Here is a 19789-nt window from a genome sequence, read left to right on the forward strand (position 1 = left end):
TTCGGTGTCTAGCAACCGTCTAGAGAAAAACGCCAAAGGTTGCCAGGAGTTGTTAACCCATTGTTGTAAGACCCCCTCCGATTGCTGAGTCGGATGCGTCTACTGCGATACTAATGGGTGCTTTAGTGTCCTGATGTGCAAGCATTGTTGCTTTAGCGATAGATAAGTTCCTTAATTGTGGAGGATGCTTTTTGTGCAGTCTCGTCTAAATTAGTGGATTTCGCATTTCCACAAAGTTGGTCGGTAAGAGGTTTCATGAGTAACTCACATTTCGGTATGAATCGTCTATAGAAACTTACAAGGCCGTTAAACGTTCGTAGTTGCTTGATCGTGGTCGGTTTTGGGCAATCCAGAATTGCCGCCACTTTGGTCCTAAGGGGTCGAATGCCTTGAGCATCTATAGTGTGTCCTAGGAAGTCTAATGAGTCAGCTCCGGGCATTCGCAAAAATTCATAGAGCCGAAGGGAGTAATGATGGCGGTTTTCGGTATGTCGTCTGTGGCCATGGGGATTTGTTATAAGCTTTAACCAAGTCGATTTTGGAAAAGACAGTTGTACCTTTCCAGGTAGCTGTCGAATCGTGAATGTAAGGCAACGGGTAACGGTCGGGAATGGTTTTCGCATTTAATCGCCGATAGTGACCAGTTGAACGCTAATCGTTGCTGTCCTTTTAGGGAACATGTGCAACGGAGATGCATGTGGGCTGCTTGACGGTCGTATGATTCCCAGGTCTATCATGTGATCGAACTCGTTTTTCGCCAACCTTAGCTTTTCAGGGGCTATTCGTCGTGCTTTAGAGAATACAGGTGGTCCTGTAGTCGTGATGTGATGTGTAACATTGCTGGTTACACACAGTAGTTTCGGTTGCGTTCGCTGAATTCCAGGATACTTATCGAGTAGCGGTTGATAGATTGGGTCTATCCCATGCTTAATTGTGACTGGGGATAATCTGCAACCAGAAAAAGATGTTACGCGAACGGATAAATTAGTGTTTCCGTCTACTAGCCTCCGTTTGCGAGTATCGATGATTAGATTATGGTGTTGTAGAAGGTCCATAACAATGATTGGCATAGAAACATCTGCAACAACGAAGATGCAGTGAATGGGTTTGCGTAAACCCACGTTAAGGTAAACGTATCTTTTGCCATACGTAGCTATCGCTTTCCCGTTTGCCGCCTGTAAGTTTAAAGCCGATTCGTGAAGTCGGTCGTTGGAATTCGCTGGGAGAACGCTATCTTCTGCGCCAGTGTCGACGAGGTAGCGAACTCTTGTTGTCACATCTGTGACGTATAACTGATGGCTATGTTCGCCGGCAACGGTTGCCGTTAACGCGTGCCGGCTTGAAAGTTTCCCGAGTTGTTTTTCGAGTTGGTCGGTTTTGAGTTGTGAAAATTGCAGAGTTTTCTGCAATTTCTGGAAGACTTTCCATACTGGTTATGATTCCAGCACCAGTCAGGGTTATCCGCCTCTCGTGGTCTAGAGACAGATCGCTTACGTGAAGTGCTTCTACGTGGGGTGTGTGATCGCTTACGGTCGTTACGAAAATTAAGATAACGCGTAAGTCTATGACATAACTCGTTTAAGGCTTTTCTTTGACTGAAAAACCTCGGTAGTAGAAGATTTCGTAATTTCTAAGATACGATCGTCAGATGCAGCCAGCTCGTCTAAGGCGTTGTTCTGAAACGAGACCAGAACCGCTTGCAACTGTTTGGGAAGTTTAGACAAGAAGAGTTGTTTGAATAGGCCATCATCGAAAGTTCTTAGGCCTATAACCTCTCTCATCCTTTGCAACATGTCCGTGGCAGAACCGTGTTGCAGGTCTATGTTATTAAAGAGTTGGTCTAACCTTTGTCGATCGGTTAGGTCTCCTCGTTTAAGGTTTCGTAAGGTTCAGAAACATTACTAGTAAACATACTAAGTGTTACGTACGTGTTGAATTCCCGCGGTAGTGCCTTGACTGCTGCGAGGAATTGCGCACGTATCGTTCACGCCGTGCTCCTGGAAGTCGGCTTCTGCGTAGCAGAACCAGGCTTCGATATTGTCGGGCCAGAAGGGCATGAGTTGAAACGAGGGTGAGTACATAGTCTTAATCTTAAATACCTTGGGGGTCTGTTCAGTCATAGGGGAAAATGAAGTACGAGAATACACGAGTGAAAAGTATACAGATATCCAAAAACGCGGGAAAAAATATCACAATGTATAAAAAATTAAAATAAAGCAATGATATATAGAATCCCGAAATGGGACAGACTTACAGTTTACGATTTGGTGTACCAGATCACGTCGGGCTCACCAATGAGGATGGCACAGGTATTCTGTGTTTGACAACGCTTTTACCAGTAACACAATTCTAATATAACTCGTACCCACCAAGAGAAATCAAATGACAGAATCGAGATCAGAAGTTATATCTGACGATTGCCAATATATCGGAATTATCTGATCTAATCTGGCTAACGATTGCAGTAGCAGTTGAGCACGGTGTTCTGCTGCATTGGATTGGGATCCGGTTAAAGTGACGAACATTCGCTTTTCCTCTTCTCATTTTCGTAAACAGCATCATCGACACGAGAAAGCAGTGAGTAGGACTTCCCTGGCAGATGCTGTGTACTCATGGTCGTCTGACAGCATTTCGAAATGGATGGCGGGTCCACCTCGCTCTTGGCTATACCAAGGCATTTTGGGGCGAGTGTCTATTTGGACCTTGTTAGGTTATTACCAAATCCAGTGAACATGGTCGAAACGAGAGTCGAGAGTTTTGAATAAGCTTAAGAGACATTTGTTGTGTCTAATCACTTTAGATTTCTTGCAGCTTACACAGGAGCGTGTCCACTCACGTCTCAATTTATAGCTGCTTACTTATTTACTTCCAATGGAGCATAGGCCGCCGACCAGTATTCTCCAACCCACTTTGTCCAGGGACTTCCTTTATAGTTCTATCCAACTGTTGATCATTCTTGGCACTCCATGGTGCTGAAAGTGCCACACAGCACAATACACGGCTAGGAGTTCCCCACCAAAAATGATATACCTTGATTCGGTGCCTTGCAACCAACCCGAGAAGAATGCCAAAGGTTGCCAGTTGTTGTTTACCATTGTTGTAAGACTCCTCCGATTGCTGAGTCGAATTCTTCTACTGCTATATTATTGTGTACTTCGGTGTCCTGGTGTGCGAGTAATGTTGCTTTAGCGATAAGTTCCTTAATTGTGACGAGTGCTTTTTTCACGCTATCGTCCAAATTAATGGATTTCGCATTTCCGCGAAGTTGATCGATCAAGGGTTTCATAAGGTACACGCAATCCAATATGAACCTTCTATAAAATCTCACCAGGCCGTTAAACACACGTATCTATCTGTTCGCGGTCGGTTCTAGGTAATACAGAATTGCCGCCACTTTGCTTTTCAGAGGCAGACACATCGAGAACACCCACGTAGTCGGTTCTGATTTGATGTTTACAGCATTGGTGAGTGCTGCCTTCACCAGTTGGGGAAGCTCAGGCAAGAAAAGCTTTCTAAACAGGCCCTCATCAAATGTCCGTCGACCAATGACCTCTCGCATTTGTAACATCATTTCTGTTGCTGAGCCATGTTCTAGCTCAATGTTGTTGTAGAGTTGATTCAACGTTTGTTGGTCGGTGAGATCTCCACGCTCAAGAGTATTTTTGAAAAGTTTAGTATGGTTTCGAAACATCACTAGCAAACATACTGGGTGTGACGTGCCTGTTGGAATCGCGCAGTCGTGCCTTCACTGCGACTAGAAACTGTGCACATGGGTTTACAAAGCCGCGCTCATGGAAGTCAGCTTCTGAGTAGCAGAACCAGGCTTCGATATAGGAAACTTTAATCCGTTTAGTCCGATTGTCTTTATTTTCTTGGTTCTTTTGTGTTCCCGATGATAAAAAATCTTGAAGATATCCAAAACCGTTATTTTTCAACTTAGAATATGAAATTGAGAGTACAAATTTGTTCTAGCACTGTGAACACCTGCTGCTCGTGGCATTCCCCAGGTTGATGTGACGTTTGATGTATATGCGAACGGTGTTGCGTGGATTTATTTACAGTTACAAATTGTAAACATCAAAAATATCTCAGATACCTATTCGTTGAATAAACTTCGTCGTTTTTATGGATGATCAATTTTTATCTTCGGTTCACTGCACCCTGTTCGACCATTCTATAACCTTTAACAGATGCGTTAAATATGAAAACCAAAGAGTTCATTTTATCGCCCGATGGGAAAAATGTATTTTTGCAGCTTTCATCATAGATATACTGCTGGAAATAAAGCCCTCGTCTGGACTTTCGGGAACTGACCTCTTGCCAGAAGGTTCGATGATGATATAGTCGTGTTTGGTGAGGACGACGATAAAATTCAGAGTCTCTTGGTATCACTGAGCAACAATGCCAGGATGTTTGAAATTCATTTCCCTCCTTCTATCGTAACCAGTGGTTGGGGACTCTGGATGACATGACTCAGAATCGATTACGATGGCATAGGTGTATACAATCTTTGTTTTCCCTTAGACCATGAGATAATATTATTTTTACAATCATAATACTTTTGCGAAATGAACGCTTTTTACAATTTATGATGCCGATTCTACAACCCACATAAATTTAGTTCATACTTTTACCACTTGGACCAGTCTAAAAGCCACTCGTACAGAGAGACAGGGACATATCTCAGTACGCTATACCGGATTCGTCACTTAATCCTTTTTCTTTTCTGTGGCGCGGGCAATTAACCCTGTACTAGAATAGTTCTTAATGAGAAATATTTTTTCCGAAACATCTATTCTTGTGTACTAATGCTACCAATATACTTGCTGTATAATCCCTAAGTGTATGTAAGATTCGCATGTCATTCATTATTAAGTGTGTAACGATATTTGACTTCGTTGTGTTTGTTGACTTTATTACTACTCGTCCACATTATATATAATATTTTGATATAATACTGATTTCATTGTCATTATTATTATTATTGTTATTATTATACACCGAAATAATGTTGTTAAACTTCGAACATACTTTAATATGCAAACGAACATAAAATCTTTTCCACAAAAACCCATCTTTGTCTGTATCTATATGTACGAAAATATTTATTTGATACCATTTAATTATTAATTCTTTTCTTCGTTGGGCATACTTGTAAAGACGGCTTTGAAAAGAACGAAGTCGCCAGAGGCTCTAAAAGAGCCGAAGTGACTATCCAATCAGGACCTGGTAGAACTTTCTAGAAGATCAACGCGACATACTATAGATGAGCATAGCATGCCTCCACACGGGTTGACTGAATTATAATGATGTTATAGCCAATACCAATAACTATAATTACTCATGTTTTTCTGTACATTTTTGGTTCTTGCCCAATAATCACTCTCCTTTCTTCTTCCGTCTTCTGATTTGGTACTTCGGGATTCTACATGTTTGGGTGCCGTTAGTTGTATGTCGTATTCTGCCGTTATTAAGGAGAGAGAGCAACAATACCCCCACCAACGTATGCTCTGAAGCTAGTTATATAGTGAAGTGTTTATTCAATGATTTTTGTAACGACAAAACGAAGACCACAATTTTTTTATTGGTGACACCATATGTGATCACATTTATATTCAATATCTACTGTTTCCCCATATTTTTATGTAAAAATGAACACTATGGTTTAATTGTGATAGTACGCACATGTCTTGCTTTAATTAAATTAAACACTATACCTATCGTCTGTTCTTCGACTTTATTGGCCCCAGTGCCGTTGGTGTTAACAGGTTCAGAGGAACCTTCCACAATCTAGTGAACAAATTTTTGTTTTTTTATCTCATACAGAGCATACAAATAGCACTCACTTCATAACAAATGTTATCATTTAAGTACTTTTATCCTCTTTTGTAGTAAGTGATATTTGTAACCGTTTTGCGTTTACAATGCTGTCGGTTATTAGGTCACCTCTGAGACTCCTGTACTCCAGTGGGTAAATTTTCAGTGATTTAAGGTGCTCTTAGCAAGGCTTGAATTCGAGTCCTGAAACTGGTTTCGTGACGTATAACCTGCTAGAAAATCTGACATTTCATTAGAAACCAGTTTCATTGTCATATGAATCTCAAGGAATTAACACGTGGTCGTGTATAGCGTGCTAGCTTTGAACGCAGAATGAGACCAAATGTTCATAAAATAATGAGAAAGCTAAAGACTTCAACTACAGAAACAGGCCGCAAGGTGCGATTTCGGAGAGCAATTGAAAATTCAAGTTCTTGATCGGTTAATTTCTGAGATAAATATTCCGAATTTAAAAACAGTTAATTCAAAAACCTAAAAGTTCATTCTCAGAAATCAAATCATGTATTAACTATAAGTCAATGAATGAGCTTGATTTTCAGTCAGTGAGCATTTCTAATACTTTGCTTAGTTGTCATTTTGAACTACGTTATCAATGCTGCTCAAGCTCGCTTTGGTTAATAATGATTCCCATTTAAATGAGAAATTAGATTATTCAAAGAAGGATTACATAAGAAGTTACAGGGTTGAGCGCATTTTGGTGAGTGTTTATCCTGTAGTAAATTTCACTTGCGTGACTCATGTGTCTTTCACCATGCTAAGTGCTTGAGTTGTGGTAAAATGGGACAAATTTTTTATATCTGGTCGTCGCAGATTGCTGTGCCGGAAAAACAAAACGCTGATCACTTATACTCGGAACGAGAGACCACGGCAATTCCCACGATACGAAAGTAAGAACACAAGACTGGTATAAGTGAAGATTTATTAGCCCCAGACACTATGACAACGACGAATCGAATATAGTCTAAAATACACTGGTTTATATGTTGATTGTACACCCATTTTGATTAATAATTAGGATTAGATTACATACTCAGTTATAACAAATCACTTACTGAGCATAGTTCATGTCAAGTGAATGGAAGAATATCGTATATTATACAGAAGAAAATATCATACTGGGAAAACAATCAAATACTACACTGAATGATCCTCACGTTGAATCAAAACGGATGTAATGTTGAATAAAACTGATAATGAGTAATTCAATCGAAAATTGACTTTTCTTTCCATCATAACATAATTATACAATAAGAATATACGTTTAGTATTGGTCCATAAAAGGATCCCAAAATTACCATTCATTATGTTTCTCGAGTCCTAACAACATTAAGTCGGTCTGTAAAGCTGCTGTTCACTATACCACTAGTGATCATAAACCTCGGATTTTATTAAGTTGGGTGTTTGTAATCATGATCTATATTTGTCAACGATTTTGAATGGTAGTGTCCATATTGAGAAGTGATTCCATACCTCCCTTGGTTCATCTCATGTCACAGGCAGTATAGAGCTTATTATTTCATCAAAAACTTGAAGTATTGCGGGACAACCCACTGAAGAATCAGTATTGGGTATAACTGAACTCAAGCTACCATATGAGTATTCTCTGAATTGCTAGTTTGAGATGATAACTTTATACATGTTTTGTGAGTTTTCAGTTAGTAAAGCAGAACCGTCGATACTGGATTATAAAAAGTTGAATAGGCCTAAAATGGAGTCATCTTCATTAGTTTCCAGATAGGACTCTGATGCTCTACGTAAACACATGATAACTGCAGTGGGGGGATGAAAACTCAGCCTATAAAACTATAAGTGTGTGTTGATCCAATCTTTCCTAAAAAACGAATAATTCCTTATGGTCCTTGAGAAACAGTACAAAAGGTACTGAATGATTTTTATGCGAAACGCATAATTGAACCGATCCAGTCTTCGGCATGAAGCGTCCCTATTTTTAACCCTGTTCTTATGAAGTCTGATGGCAAGACCCATAGAATATATGATGATTATAGATTAACACTGATTTGTCATTTGTTAAAACAAACGTGCACGACGCTGGAGGCTGAAATTATTCTTAATTGACTTTATGGTTTCAAGGTATTCCTCTTATATCAATCTTCATCTATTTTGACAACGGTTAACACTCCAAAATTTGGGAAATTCCCATAGTGTGAATTAGGACAACGTATATAAGCTAACAATATTATTTCCGATTAGATCCTCATCATACTTCAATGTACAGTAATATTTATGTGCATATGCTGAATACTCCTGTCACCACACAATCAATTTGTACTCTTTACTTATTGTGCTTATTTATATAATCTATTCCACTGTTATCACTGAATCATAAACTTCACTGGTTAGTTTGATAATTTCGTATATGCATATAAATAGAACCGCATATTAGAGTGAAGCCGGATGACGATCTAATGGAAATCAATATTATTCGCTAATATATGTTACTCTAATAAACTCTCCTTTTGGTTTGTTCGAATACAACGACATTCCATTTGGTTTAATCTGTTCTTCAGTCATATTTCAAGAAGTGATGAATAATGTAGTCGGTGATCTTAAAGGTGTTGAAGTTTATCAAGATGATCTTATGGTTATGATCTTATGATAAGGTAGCACATGATCAGAAACTCATTGCTTTTTTTTCATCGTTTAATTGAGGAAAAAATTACAGTGAATCCAAATAAGTGTTCATCTTGTGTATCTAGTTTTAAATGTCTTGGATACCCAGTTGACGTTAACGGTTTTAAACCAGATATAAAGCGACTAAATCCATTGACGAATGCACAATCTCCGAAAGATATCAATGGAACTCTTCGATACTTTTGATGTATACTCAAGGTTGGAATTCTAATCAGAAATGTAGATTTCCTCTCTACTTTGTTAAGTGAGATGAATTATCCATTACTCCTGATGGTGTTGTGTTTAAATCATCGTGTTGTCATTTCTCCTTCATTAAGTAAATCTGTCACTGAAGACCTTCATAGTAAACAATTGGGTGCTGAAAAACTGAAATATTCAGCAAGGCTCACATGTTGGTGGCGGTAGATAAATGCAGATATGTCACATAGCAAAAAATTGTGGAAGATGTCGTAAGTTGAGCAATCATCCTTCAAAGTGGACTACACGGTCAGTTCTGTCTGGAGCCCTGAAGAGAATTCATGTAGACTATTGTGGTCAATTTCTTGACAAATACAATGCATTTGTCGTCAATGATTCTTCGGTTTAGGTGCCCGAACAGTATCCGAGGTCCTACACAAATCATTTGTGTAGCGCATGCACTTTTGGTGCATCTTGTACTAATATTTGTGTCTTTTTCTAAGTGGCCTAAAGTTTTTCCATGAAGTCGCCAAATCCCGATTTCACAATTCAAGCATCGAGAAAAGTTTCTAGTCAGAAGGGGTCTCTTTGGTATTAGTGACTGATAATTGCTCTCATTTTGTAACAGACGCAGTCACTACCTGGTTGAATGGTATAAAGTACAGACATCTGTTCAGTGCTTTCAGACAATTCTGTTCTAATAGTAAGGAGAACGTTTCGTCAAAACATCCAAAACTGCTATTAATTTCATTGCTGCTTCAACAACCGACGAACTGAAGAAGGGATTAAACATATTCCTACATCAATATAGAAATGTTAAACATTGTTTAACGAGACCTCGTCAAGGTTATTAAAACGAAGGGTTCTACGTTCGATTATGAGGTGCGTAACGGGGTAAAAATCATCATGTATGGCGTTGTTTATAGATTCTGTTTTTCTTTCTAGTGCAGGGAGACCAAGAATAAATGCTTTGGAAGACGAAGAGCAAGCCCTGCATGCTCTGAACCTACACGATGACTCGTAAGACTACCTAGTAAACTAGCTTTCTTTTCTGTACATAACCCGCGAATTTTAATTTTCAAATAAACGACTAGTGGCTTCCACTCCGTGTTCTATCTCTTAGTGTGAAGTTCTCGGCTAAAATTGTGTGTTGTGGTTTCAGTACTTCTCTGCATTTCAGTGACTGCTGATTTCACATTCCTAGCGCTCTAATTAAAAGGATAGTGGTACTTTTCCTCACTGAGTAAATTCTATTGTTTTGATCGTTTATTACGTACCTAGACTACTGTTTTCACTTTAATTGAATTTATTTCAGTTAAAGTATTCGGTTAGAGTATCGTTTCTGTTTATAAAGTAGTTTGTCGTCAGTATTTTTGAGTACTTTGTTTTCTATTGTATTTGTTAGTACTTTAGGCTCTAACAATCTACAGTTTTTCACTTTTTGTCATAGATCATTCTTGTCTCTGCGTATTATTGAATCCAGTTCCCTTTTTTAGATAAACCCCTGTTTAATGACTGGACAGCGCAAAAATCAATTGCCAACGTCCGGACTGTCGTTATCCCGTTGAAAGCGGCGTGCAGTGCGATGAGTGCAAAGGCTGGTACCACGAAGTTTGCACGAATTTAACGCCTGAGGCTTTCAAACGGTTCAGTAAAAACTGTTGCGCATGGCTTTGTCAACAGTGCTGTTCGGATGTAAACAGATTGCTAACCGAGACCGTCTCATTGATAAATGCTGCGAAAAAGTGTTTTGGCAGGCGTAGTCGGGACACATCGAACAGTAATCGTTTTGTTGGTGTGAAGCGAACCCAGGTGAGTTCGAAAATAGGTGACTCACACCAACCAAAGGAGTAAAAACCGTCTTCAAAGAGGTCTGTCTTAACCAAAAACGTAAGAAAAGAAGGTTCTTCTTTCCCTCGTCTTCTGAATGGTATCCAGCAGGAAACGCCTAGAAGCTGAGGTCGTAAGGCTCGATCGGTTTCTAGCGGGAAATATAACTTGACCTCCCAAATCGTCGACAACCCTCCGGAATCCCACAGTATGTTTGACGCGACTGTGGTTGCTTCTCGTAGCGATATTGACGACTGGTTATAGGTTGTAAGGAAGAAACAACATAACGACATAAAGGGTAATCCTTCCCCCATAAAAGTAGTCGAGAAATCGAAGGCTGATCACAGTGACAGATCAGTCATTTTTCATAGAATCAAGGAGAGTGAAAGCTCTGAACCGAAAACTCGTTTTAAGTGTAACATTGTGCTGATAAAACAACTACTTAGTCAACTCATGACTCAAAATATCCCCGGAGTCACTTTGCTAAAAGTGTCCGACTAGGTAATCTAGCGAACTTGAAGCCTAATCAATACAGACTGCTGATAGTAGTATCCAAATCTTCGAATGAACGCGATTTAATTTTACAGAATGGACATAAATTAAAGGGTTCATGAGTTTTTGTCCGTAAGGAATTGCCGTCGGTAGACAGCGTAAAAAGACGGGAAGCCGAAAATGAACTACAACCTAGGTTAGACGCTGGCGAAAAGAACATAAAAATTGTAAACTTTTGGATTGTGAGGCCTCAACAGAGAATGATAAGGAAGCCACTCTGAGTGTAGCACGAAACCATTTAAATAGGTTTCGGATCTGTTACACTAATGCCCGAAGCTTACTCAATATGCGATCGGAACTAGGTGTACAGATTGACTCTACCAAGCCAGATATCGCAGTCACAGAAACTTGGCTGACGCAGCCTACAGATAGTATGGGACTTGATTTTGAGGGCTTTAGGTTGGTAAGAGCCGATAGAATCCAGAAGCGTAAAGGGGGGGAGCAGCTCTATTCATTAGGAATGCTATCCCATTTGCCATTATCGACAGTGTATAGCATGAGAGTGGGACGTGTGAATTAGTTATTTGCCGCTTGAAATGCAAGGGATAAGAGCTGCTGATTGGCTTGGTCTATCGCAGTCCAGGCCGTGAGGTAAATGAGGTCTTGCTAAGCAGTCTCAATACTTGGTCATGAAGTGGTCGATGTCTAGTTCTAGGGGACTTTAATACACCTATGGTAGACTGTGAAAATCTGCTAACTGAATCGTCAGAAAATTCCTTCGAGCAGGAACTAGTTGATGCGGTTATCACATGTGACCTGGTGCAACATGTGAAAGAAGCGACTAGGTACAACCCGGACGCTGAATCATACTTACTAGATCTTATACTGACTCACTATGAGGATGACGTTGCGAACCTCCATTATATGCCACCCCTAGGTAAAAGTGATCACGCAGTTTTAACTTTCGACTTCCATATAACTGTCAAACACGTCAAACACGCGTTAACTCAATCCAGACCTAACGTCTGGAAAGCAAACATACCAGATATCATGCACTCAGCATCGTTAGTAGATTGGACAATAGACCCAGAGTCCTCAATTGAAACGGCTTGGGACGCGTTTCGAAATTTATACTTAAAAGTTACCGCACCCCACATCCCTTGGACCATACCAAGGGGGCCGACAAACTCTCCACCATGGTTCAGTAAGGAGGCTCGCGACCTCTGTAAGAGGAGAAAAATGTGGGATAGATTCAGGTTACTGGGGTCTGAGACAAAATCTCAGTATCGAAAAGCTTAGAATGCCTGTGCCTCCACCCTCTGTAAATCTAGAAAGTTGTACGAAGAAAAATCGCCAAGGAATATCCTAATCAAAGGACAAAAAGAAGAGGACATATTCCAGCACTATGGAGAGACAGTACTGCCGCATCATTAGTGGAGGACGACTTTGGTAAGGCTCAAGTGTTCTCGAACTACTTTAGCAATGTATATACCGTAGAAAAGCCCTTCCCGTGAGTCCATACAAACCCACACACACACACACACACACTGGACAGCGTGACCATTAAAGATCTGGATGTGTTTGGTCTGCTGAATAGGCTTAACATAGGTAAATCCACGGGACCCGACGAACTGCATCCCAGGTTACTAAAGAAATCAACTTACTTCGTTGCGAAACCTTTGAGTACATGCTTTAATCTATCCGTAACGCAGGGTCGTTTACCAAAAGACTGGAAGAACACCATAGTAAGTCCTGTCTTCGAAACAGTTATGAAACATAAACCTGAGAATTACCAACCCGTTGGCCTAATTTGTGTTGTTGTAAGATTTTAGAAAAGATTATTCGAAAGGAGCTGTTTAAGTAATTCGATGCAAACCGGATCCTTTCGGAAAAGCAGCATGGTTTTATTATAGGTTATTCCTGCCTCACTAAATTATTAGTGGCTCGTGAAAACTGGTGAGCTCTTAAAGACCAAAAGTTACATAAAAACGTAGCCTACACTGACTTCAGCAAAGCTTTTGACCAAGTTCCGCACAACCGGCTGCTATATAAGTTAAGAAATGTCGGGGTTCGAGGGAATCTATTGTTGTGGGCAAAAGACTTTCTAGTTGGGCCAAAACTTAAGGACTACTGCACACTGTCGTGCAATAGCCACCAAAGGTTTTAGAACTTTATGGTCAATATGTAGGGCTTTTAGTCATGTCGACGCTAAAACGCTTTTGACTCAGTATACAAAGTTCGTGCGTACTAAACTCGAGCACTGCATAGAATTGATTAGACCCTGCTTAAAAAGACAGTGACCTTCTAGAAAAGGTCCAGAGATTCAGATTTGTGTAGTAAGGACAGAACGCTTACGGCCTATGTTATTCCTTTTCTAGTATGCTTCTGTGAGTGTCCAGTCTTCTCTTGAATGAGTCGATTGGAGATGCGGACACCACTACTTCGGGTAACAGGTTCCAAGAATTGATGACTCGATGTGAAAACCTGTGTACCAAGGGTATTTTCTTCGCCCTTGGCTTTTCTACTCGCCTGCTATTCCCCTGAGATATCCCAATATAGTGGGAAGAAAAAGAGAGGATATATTAGTCCCAAAATCATTACTTAATATTATATGCATCAAAATCAGATCACCTCTTAATCTGAGATAGGACAGAGTAAAGAGGTCTAGCTTTTCAAGCCGATCTTTGTATGGTAGCTAGCCCCATATGATGCTCGACTGGCTAGGCTAAACCTATTCCCGTTGTTATATTGAAGGACCAGAGGCTAATACATTAGTTTTTTGAACTACTTAGTAATAAATTTCCATCTGATATGCCTTTACTTCCCTTGACTTCAAAAACAGAGAATTTACGAGGACACTCCAAAAACTTCACAAGTTCAGAACAAATTACTTATCAGCTGAACATCGACTTCCCATCGAATCATCAGCGAGTGGAATTCATTACCACAGTAAGTGGTTGAGGCTCCATCTGTCAACACTTTCAAAAGTTGGATCAACTGAGAAACAACCATTGCCAGGACTAACACAGGCCGTCAAGCCTCCAGTCCTTTCCAAACTGAAACTGAAAACTGTCAATCTAAGATTTCAGAAATCCAAATCTTATAACCAAACATCTAGATCTCTCCACTATTACCTCATACGGAAAAGTTTACACAAACAGTGGCCAGGATGATACCAGTTTGTTGACCCGAGTTTGTGAGCCAATGAAAAGTGAAGGAACAGTCTAGAATATTCTACGCAAATCTACTCTGTTCCTATTGGTCCATTTGTTTCTATTTTTAGAAACCAAACAATAAATTCTAGAACATTCTAAACAGTATTTATAAAGGCACGCTCAGCGCGCGTTCGTTACTTGATTTTGTGTTAGACGCTGTACAATGCCCGAATCAATGGTTACCGAGCAACAACCTGAGGAGTTCGCGTTTCAGGCTGAGATCGCCCAGCTTATGAGCCTGATTATCAACACTTTCTACTCCAACAAAGAGATATTTCTTCGTGAGCTTATATCTAATGCTAGTGACGCTCTGGACAAGTTGAGGTATAAGAGTTTGACTGATCCATCAGTTCTTGATTCCGGAGAAGATATGTATGTCAAGTTGATACCCAACAAGGAGGCTGGAACTTTGACTGTCCTGGATACTGGTATTGGTATGACGAAAGCAGATTTGATTAAGAATTTGGGTACGATCGCTTCCTCTGGCACGAAGGCGTTTATGGAGGCTCTGGCTGATGGTGCAGATATATCGATGATTGGTCAATTTGGTGTAGGTTTCTATTCTGCCTACCTTATAGCCGACCGGGTTCAAGTAGTGACGAAAAATAATGATGATGACCAGTACATTTGGGAGTCGTCCGCTGGTGGAACTTTCACAATTGCACCAGATGACAGTGAGTTGCCAAAACGAGGCACTAAGGTGATATTGCATCTCAAAGAAGATCAACTAGATTTTCTTGAAGAGAGAAAAATTCGAGATATAGTGAAGAAACATTCTAATTTTATTAACTATCCCATCAAGCTGGTTGTTAATAAAGAGCGGACCAAGGAAGTGTCTGATGATGAGGCTGAAAAGTCCGAGTCGAAAGAAACTGACGAGGCTGACGACAAACCGAAAGTCGAAGACCTAGATGAAGACGAGGAGGAGGAGAATAAGGAAAAGAAAAATAAAAAGAAGGTTGTGGAGAAGTATACTGAAGAAGAGCAACTGAACAAGCTTAAACCGCTCTGGACGCGTAATCCCGAAGATATAAATACAGAAGAGTATGCCGAGTTTTACAAGTCGCTTACTAATGACTGGGAGGACCATCTTGCCGTGAAGCACTTCTCTGTTGAAGGACAGTTAGAGTTCCGAGCGTTGCTGTTTGTGCCTAAACGTGCACCTATAGACATGTTCGAAGGATCGCGTAAGAAGCGAAACAATATCAAATTGTATGTGCGAAGAGTGCTGATCATGGATACGTGTGATGATATGATTCCTGAGTACTTGAATTTCGTCCGAGGCGTTGTGGATAGTGAAGACCTGCCCCTTAACATCAGTCGTGAGGTGTTGCAGCAGAACAACGTATTGAAGGTTATTCGTAAGAGCTTGGTCAGGAAATGTATTGAGCTATTTGAGGAGATAGCGGAGGATAAAGATAACTACAAGAAGTTTTACGAGCAATACTCGAAAAGTATAAAACTGGGCATCCATGAAGATAGTGTTAATAGGGGGAAGCTATCCGACTTACTGCGTTTCTATTCCTCAGCTTCTGGTGATGAAATGATCAGCATGAAGGATTATGTATCACGTATGAAGCCTGAACAACAAGATATTTACTACATAACAGGTGAGTCAAAGCAAGCTGTAATGAATTCACCATTTACTGAGAAGCTTACTCAACGTGGATTCGAAGTACTGTTCATGGTTGACCCGATTGACGAATATGCTGTTACCCATATACGGCAATACGAAAACAAGAAGCTGGTTTGTGTTACGAAGGACGGTCTTCAATTACCTGAGAGTGACGAGGACAAAAAGCAATTCGAAGAGCTGAAGTCGTCGTTCGAAACGCTGTGCAAAGAGATCCAGCAAATCCTCGGCAAGAACGTTGAGAAAGTTAGTATTTCGAATCGACTTACCAATTCCCCATGTTGCGTTGTAACTTCAGAGTTTGGATGGTCTGCTAACATGGAGAGGATCCACGGGACCCGACGAACTGCATCCCAGTTTACTAAAGAAATTAACTTACTTCGTTGCGAAACCTTTAAGTACATGCTTTAATTTATCCGTAACGCAGGGTCGTTTACCAAAAGACTGGAAGAACACCATACAAAGAGCGGCTTGAAAAACTAGACCTATTTACTCTGTCCTATGGCAGATAAAGAGGAGATCTAATTTGATATACAGAATACTGAGAAATGATGTTAGACCTAACTTATTATCTGTTTTTCTTCACATTAGATCGGGACATCTCAGAGGACTTAACAGCGCAGTGGAAAAGCGAACGAACAAAATATCATTGGTATACAGGTTTTCACAACGAGTCATCAATTCTTGGAACCTGCCGCCCGAAGCAGTGGTGTCTGCACCTTCAATTGACTCATTCAAGATAAGACTGGACACTCACAGAAGCATACCAGAAAAGGAATAACATAGGCCGTAAGCGTTCTATTCTTACTTCACAAATCTGAATTGAAAGTGCAGACACCACTGCTCCGGGCAGCAGGTTCCAAGTATTGATGACTCGTTGTGAAGACCTGTATGCCAGTGGTATTTTGTTCGTTCTTCGCTTTTCTACTCACCTTCTACGTCCTCTGAGATGTCCCGATCTAGTGGGAGGAAAAAGAGATAATAAGTTAGGTCCAACGTTTTTGGAACCTTATGGTCAATACGTAGGGCTTTTAGTCATGTCGACGCTAAAACACTTTTGACTTTGTATACAGTGTTCGTACGTCCTGAACTTGAGTACTGCATACAAGCGGCTGGCCCCTGCTTAAAAAAGACTGTGAGCCTCTGGTAAAGGTTCAGAGAACAGCAACTAAGCTGATTACCGGAATAGCGAAGCTTCCGTATGATGCTCGACTGGCCAAACTACAACTTTTCCCGTTATCATATCGTAGAACTAGAGGCGACTTGATTACAGTTCTCAAATTGCTTAGTGATAAATTTGCACCTGATATACCCTCGTTCTTCTTGCCTTCCGAAACAGAGAATTTACGAGGACACTCCAAAAAAGTTCACAAGTCCAGAACAAATTACTCGTCAGCTGACTATCGACTTTCCCATCGAATCATCAACGAGTGGAATTCATTACCTCAGCAAGTGGTTGAGGCTCCATTTGTCGACTCTTTCAGAAGAAAGTTGGATCAACTGGGAGACCACCATTGCCAGGACTAACAAAGGCCTTCAAACCTCCTGCCCTTTCCAAACTGAAACGTGCTAAATGTGTTTCAAGTTTGCGGAGGTTGCATATTGTTGTGTGAATAATCCTTGACCAACCACGGGGTTGTAGTGGAAATTGTTGGAAAATCTGTGGTTAGACTTCTAGATATCAATGACTGAAGTGCATGAAACCGACATAGCGACCAAATGTATTCCCAGGGGTGAGACTATAATTTATGGATGACCTTTGGGCGACGTTCAATTAACCTTGAAAATGTTCACCTAATAACTAGGACCAAATGAGTGTTATAAACCGGCGTGAAGAATTAGAATTATGATTTGCAATTGATGGTCATGGTGAGAATTAGATTTAGAGTTTTTATCACGAACTGACATCAGCTATGATTCCAAAACTCTGTTAAGCCAAACGGATGGGTTAACTTCGCGCCAAAATTTGAGACCTGTTATCTAGTACCTGGTTGGTTCGTCCATAAATTATAATCTCCCCATTCCAGGAACAAGGTGAGTCTGATTTTGGTTGTTAATTCTAATACTAATGAGTATATTCAAGATCATACAGAGTCTGTATTCAATACACAGCCGAACAAACATGATGAACCAAATGGTAAGACCCATAGTTGATTACAGAAATTTGGATTCCCATTCTAGCTGTGGCGTTTGTGTTACTTGTATCAACTGATGATACCTTTGTACATTATTGCGGGTTGATAATGAATTCCAGATATAGGACGTTTATTTGAGCTCATCGAGTTTCGCCTTAAATTGAACTATTTTGAGAATTACTAGTTAGCACATTAAATTGAATACTCTTGATCACTGTAAAATCATCTGCTGACTAGTCTCTTGAATTATTATGGATGGTCACATTTTATCCAGCACTTTGGTTGCTTTGATACTATAGCATCCTTCATCTATTCTTACTTGAATTATTTTGGCAAAGCTTTTGGATTTTCTTCAAATAGACTTTGTCTAACTACTTTTTAGTTAATAAACACACTAGTGACTACCTTGTGTGCTTTGTTGGTTTTTTCCCTTTTTAAATCTTATAAAATTCTTTAATTCTACTCATTAATATGGACATCCGTATTATTTCTTCTCTGTAAGTGGAGGAATGCAGTGTGACAATTACAGAAAGTAGTTCTGCAAGACGTGAACCCTTTTGATTCCCATCGCATACAGAAGATGCTGGAAGCCTAACTTCCATTGGTGTTGTATGTTTTTCTGTTTCAGTATGACATTACTTATCCTAGAAGCTATCAGCCTTCTAGCGCCGGCCGGCAGGAAATAAGATGAGGGCTGGACTGGCAAAATGAACACTGACAGCGAAGAATGTGTGAATGGGGATGTGTTGTCACGGGACGAGCCAACTACCCGACTGCAAACCATGTAGAGGCGAAATCTTTTCTGGCACAAATAAAGAGTGAAATAACACTGCCTTTTGATGTTCACGATCCCAAAGTAGTCCCTGAAGACCCAGATAAACCTGATACTGTTTTAAGTAGTCCTGACTGACGAGCATTCGTTGACAGTGCGGAAACATAAAAAAGAAAGAAAGATAGCCACAATCGGTGATCGTTTGGTTGGTAAGTCTTTGATAGACTCATATTCCGGGTCACTTATCCAAAGTCTAGGAATAGACTTAACATTGGAGAAGTTGGAAAACTTTTGATCCCATGCAGTTTTATCGTGAGTTGCTCAGATCAATGGACTTGAATTCATAGAATGAAAAAACCGGGAAATGACAGCACGATCCGAAGCCGTGAACACGACTCTCAAAGAAGTAAACTCTGTTCCTAATTTAGAGCATAAATGAGCCAAAATTAAATGACCCCGTCAGATGACAAACACATGATCTGAAGAGGATGAGGTTGGACCCAATTAAGGGGGATCTTGAAGTTGGCCCTCATAAGTTACAAGGGAGGGGAGATTATATTAAATAACACATACAAAACTGGCAAGCTGAATATTCGTGTCCAACCTGATTTATCACTTGATGAAGAAATCAAGTAGAAGAACGACCTTAATGAGTTAAAAACTGGAAGCAAAGTGGCGGACCACACCTTTCGGGTCTAACTCGAGAAGGCCCAAAATCATTCGACATGATGTACGATGGTTGGTGAATATCAGAGTCGTTATCTACCTCTTCTTAGCATCTTTGTTTTAAGTCATATCTGTTATAGGAGTAAAGCTTGTTGTTTATGCAGGTTTTGACACACCGTATATCAACTAGATAGACGTCACAATTTTGGGGAAATGTTTTGACAGCAGCTTGTTGTCAGCCATTATTCGGTGCACACTTGTACAACGTATCGGAAAACCGACATATATTGACTTGGAACTTGAGGCACCATTTCTGAATATTATCTGTGCACACTACTGAGAATATGCAAATAAAATACCATACCTCCCACGACTGGCA

General features: G+C 40.2%; 1 protein-coding gene across 1 annotated transcript; it reads left to right on the forward strand.

Annotated features, from left to right (window-relative positions):
• Positions 1–11090: 11090 nt before the first annotated feature.
• On the forward strand, positions 11091–19739 carry HSP83_4 (Heat shock protein 83). Its single transcript, XM_051216577.1, has one exon. It carries the CDS (start codon positions 14368–14370, stop codon positions 16246–16248), a length of 1881 nt encoding a protein of 626 aa, XP_051063924.1. The 5' UTR covers positions 11091–14367; the 3' UTR covers positions 16249–19739.
• The last annotated feature ends 50 nt before the right edge of the window (positions 19740–19789 follow it).

This window comes from Schistosoma haematobium (assembly GCF_000699445.3).
Source record: "Schistosoma haematobium chromosome Unknown HiC_scaffold_528, whole genome shotgun sequence".
Classification (NCBI taxonomy): Eukaryota; Metazoa; Platyhelminthes; class Trematoda; order Strigeidida; family Schistosomatidae; genus Schistosoma; species Schistosoma haematobium.